Below are 2,995 nucleotides of genomic sequence, written 5' to 3'. Positions count from 1 at the left end.
GCCAGGCACCAACAGTATTGTGCAATGTGCTCTACATGGTCTCCCATAGCAGAAGAGCCATCCCAGTCCAAGCAGAAGGGGACACAGAGGAGAAACTTGCCCCCCTCCAGCTCTCAGCTTTCTAGTCACGGGGCAAATACACCGTTCCGTGCGTCTGACCCGTCTGCCCTGAGAGAACAAGGCTGCCATTTAAGGGTTGGGAACCAGTCGTTGAGTGAGTCAGTGTCAATCACACAGTTACAGCTCGCAGAAACTAGCTCCAGAGCTGAAGGCTCCTGGATGAAGCCCAAGAGGGAGTGGAGAGGTGTGTGCAGGTCTTACACCTGACACATGAGGAGAAAAATCACAATTGAAGAATAGAAGCTAAGGAGAGGAGGAAAGGTATAAGATACACCTGGCAGGCGCAGAGTACAGGCAAGAGAGAGGTAGACCACACTGACTCCCCCGATCCCACTTTATGCTTACAGATGCTCTGATCTCTAGCTCCTTGGAACCTCTCCCATGGCCTACAGCCAGTGTCTGCCTGCATACTCACCTACGCAGCTCCCATCGACTTCCTCAAACCCCACAGCACAAAGGCATCGGCCCACTGGGACCAGCCACTCCCCGTCAGTGCTGCAGTGCATCCTCGGGGGAGAGCCCACTTCTTCAGCTGCGTGCTCCACGCAGACCCCCGGCACTTCTGTCAGCCCCTCTGAACCTGCTAGCGTCTCTGGAAATCGGGCCAGGCCCCGCACTGCCTCTGGGCAAGTCTTGTAATACACTCGGACAGACACCATGGCTACGCAAGCCCCAGAGTTCTGGAAAGCCAAGTAGAAGCCCCGGCGAGACAACTTCCCAATGGGGCACACTTCTGTGTTCAGCTGCATGGCGCCCGATTCGATGTCTCTGCTTGTGAAACTTCGATCTGCTGCCACAGTGTTGAGCTAAGTGAAAGAAAAAAAGACAACAGCTTTAACACCTGAGCAAGCAGCAGTAGCTAAGATGATACCCATGCCTCTCAAACTTCTTTTACACTAAGGCCTTCTAGAGGCTGTACGGTCAACTGCTTATAATGCCAGTGCACTGCATGCCTTCTTTACGCTTGGAAGAGGTATTAACAATGGAGCCCACATCCTTTCTTGCCTCTATACTTTGCATCATCTCCTTTCAACTCCTTTGCAGTTGTTCACTGGTGTTATACAGTACCCTATGTTCCGCATCTTTGATCCCAGAGGTCTTTAGGAATGGCCCCTGAAGGAGCAAATCTCTCTTCTCTGACATTTTTCTTTGTTTGCGAGTTGTATGCAGTAAAATCACAACACTGCTTACAGTTGCGTTTTGACATTGACCCGTGAATTACAGCCACCTGTTTCTAGGTTGTACTTTATGCAGATCAGATCATCTACTGCAAGGTGCTTCTCATGCAGCACTCAACATATTTCAGCACTGTAGCTACTTGGGTTAAAAATGCTCCCATGCTCTTACATTCCCACTGCCTCTGCAAACACAGGATGAGAGTGAGCGAGAGATGCTTTCAATGCATGGGCAAACGCAAAAGGCCCCCGTGACATCGTGTGATATAGAAGAGCTGGACTGCAGGTGGGGTGGCCTTTCTTCTCAGAGAGCCTAATGTTGGGGTGGCCTTTCTTCTCAGAGGAAGAACCTCATAACTAATCCTCTACACCGCAGGCCCCTCCCCATTGCATGACACCACCTGCTCTGTGTCCTTGGATGGCAGATGAAAGGATCTGCACAGCAGCTGCATCTGGCAGTGGGATCATGAGGGAGGTTTAGGAGTTGTGGAGGTATTGCACAAATTCAGGCTGCAGGGAGGTGGAGGAGCACTGGGGAGGGAGAGAGGGAGGGGAATCAGTTACCGGAGACCTGCTCTGCCTGTGGTGGCCTTTGCTGTTCTTTGTTTTCATCACATGCCATTTAAACTGCAGAGGAAAGGGCAGTCAAATAATTTAGGTCTGTGGCTTCTTTTAGGACAGAACTGGGTTATAGAATTTCCTCTGCAAAAAAGTTGAGGTTCCCATTCTGCAATTGAAATGTTTCCATGGCAAGAGGGCACTATGTTGGGGGAAACAGCAGTTAAAATATAGGGGTGCTAAATACTTTCACGCAAGGGAGTATTTCATTATACCAAACTATCACCTCCGGTTTTAGAAAATAAGACCCTATATCTCATAACAATCAGAGCAAATGATCAGCAGCACAGAGACCTGAACTGGATTCTGTTCTTCACTTGGTCTAATCTTGCTTTATTACCTAAGGCATGTCAAATTCCTTTGCCTCCTGTGGCAAAGACCACTCTGAGCATCACAGAAGGCACTGGAGGCAAAGTTTATTCTAAGGACATTTACTATCCATGCCCCTCCCCAGATGCTGATTCTCCTGGCCTCCCCTAGCCAGCAAGACACACCTAGTTTTAAGCTGAAAGATATGACCAGTTTAAGCTGAAAGATATGACTCAGTCTTCAACCCCAGCACTACAGACCTTGATGAACAGCGGGCGGCGGAACTGGATCCCGACATCTTGTTCAGACTCCATGTAATAGAGATTGAAGGTCTCTTTGCAGGTCACCACTTCACCTTTGAAGCTCTTGCAGTCCCTAACAGTAAACTTTAGCTCCACATAAATGCGAGAGGCTGCCTCTCCCCGATAAATCCAGTTGGTGCGAAGCCAGTGATCAGTATCACCCTCGGAAAGCACACTGCAGTCCTGGTACATATAGACGGGGGTACCATTTATCATCTGCTGCACTTCACTCCACTGCTCCCAGGGTAGAAGAAAACACACATTGTTAGACACATGTGAGAAACAAGTTTTGCTTCAAATAAGACAAAATCTTGCCTAAAAGATCAAATCCCATATAGTATTCAGGGCTCAAAGCCTGGCTAGCTAAAAGGTCTCTTACAACAAGCAAAAGCTGCATCTGGTCTAGAGCCCCATATCTGCCTAAACTCTTTACACAGGGAGCAAAGAAGATATTGTAATTAGGATCTGACC

At 48.7% G+C, this 2,995-nt stretch overlaps 1 protein-coding gene across 1 annotated transcript; it reads right to left on the bottom strand.

The window, feature by feature from the left end:
- Window positions 1-535: 535 nt before the first annotated feature.
- LOC104166742 (ephrin type-A receptor 1-like) lies at window positions 536-2,758 on the bottom strand (the record flags this gene model as incomplete). Its single annotated transcript, XM_009706777.1, has 2 exons — window positions 536-926; window positions 2,483-2,758. Coding segments are annotated over 2 exons (667 nt in total), but the record flags the coding sequence as incomplete, so codon positions are not given.
- Between the last annotated feature and the right edge of the window lie 237 nt (window positions 2,759-2,995).

This window comes from Cariama cristata, unplaced genomic scaffold, assembly GCF_000690535.1.
Source record: "Cariama cristata isolate BGI_N322 unplaced genomic scaffold, ASM69053v1 scaffold37018, whole genome shotgun sequence".
NCBI lineage: Eukaryota > Metazoa > Chordata > Aves > Cariamiformes > Cariamidae > Cariama > Cariama cristata.
The sequence above is the reverse complement of the archived record's forward strand: the minus strand, read 5'-3'. Positions and strand labels throughout refer to the sequence as shown.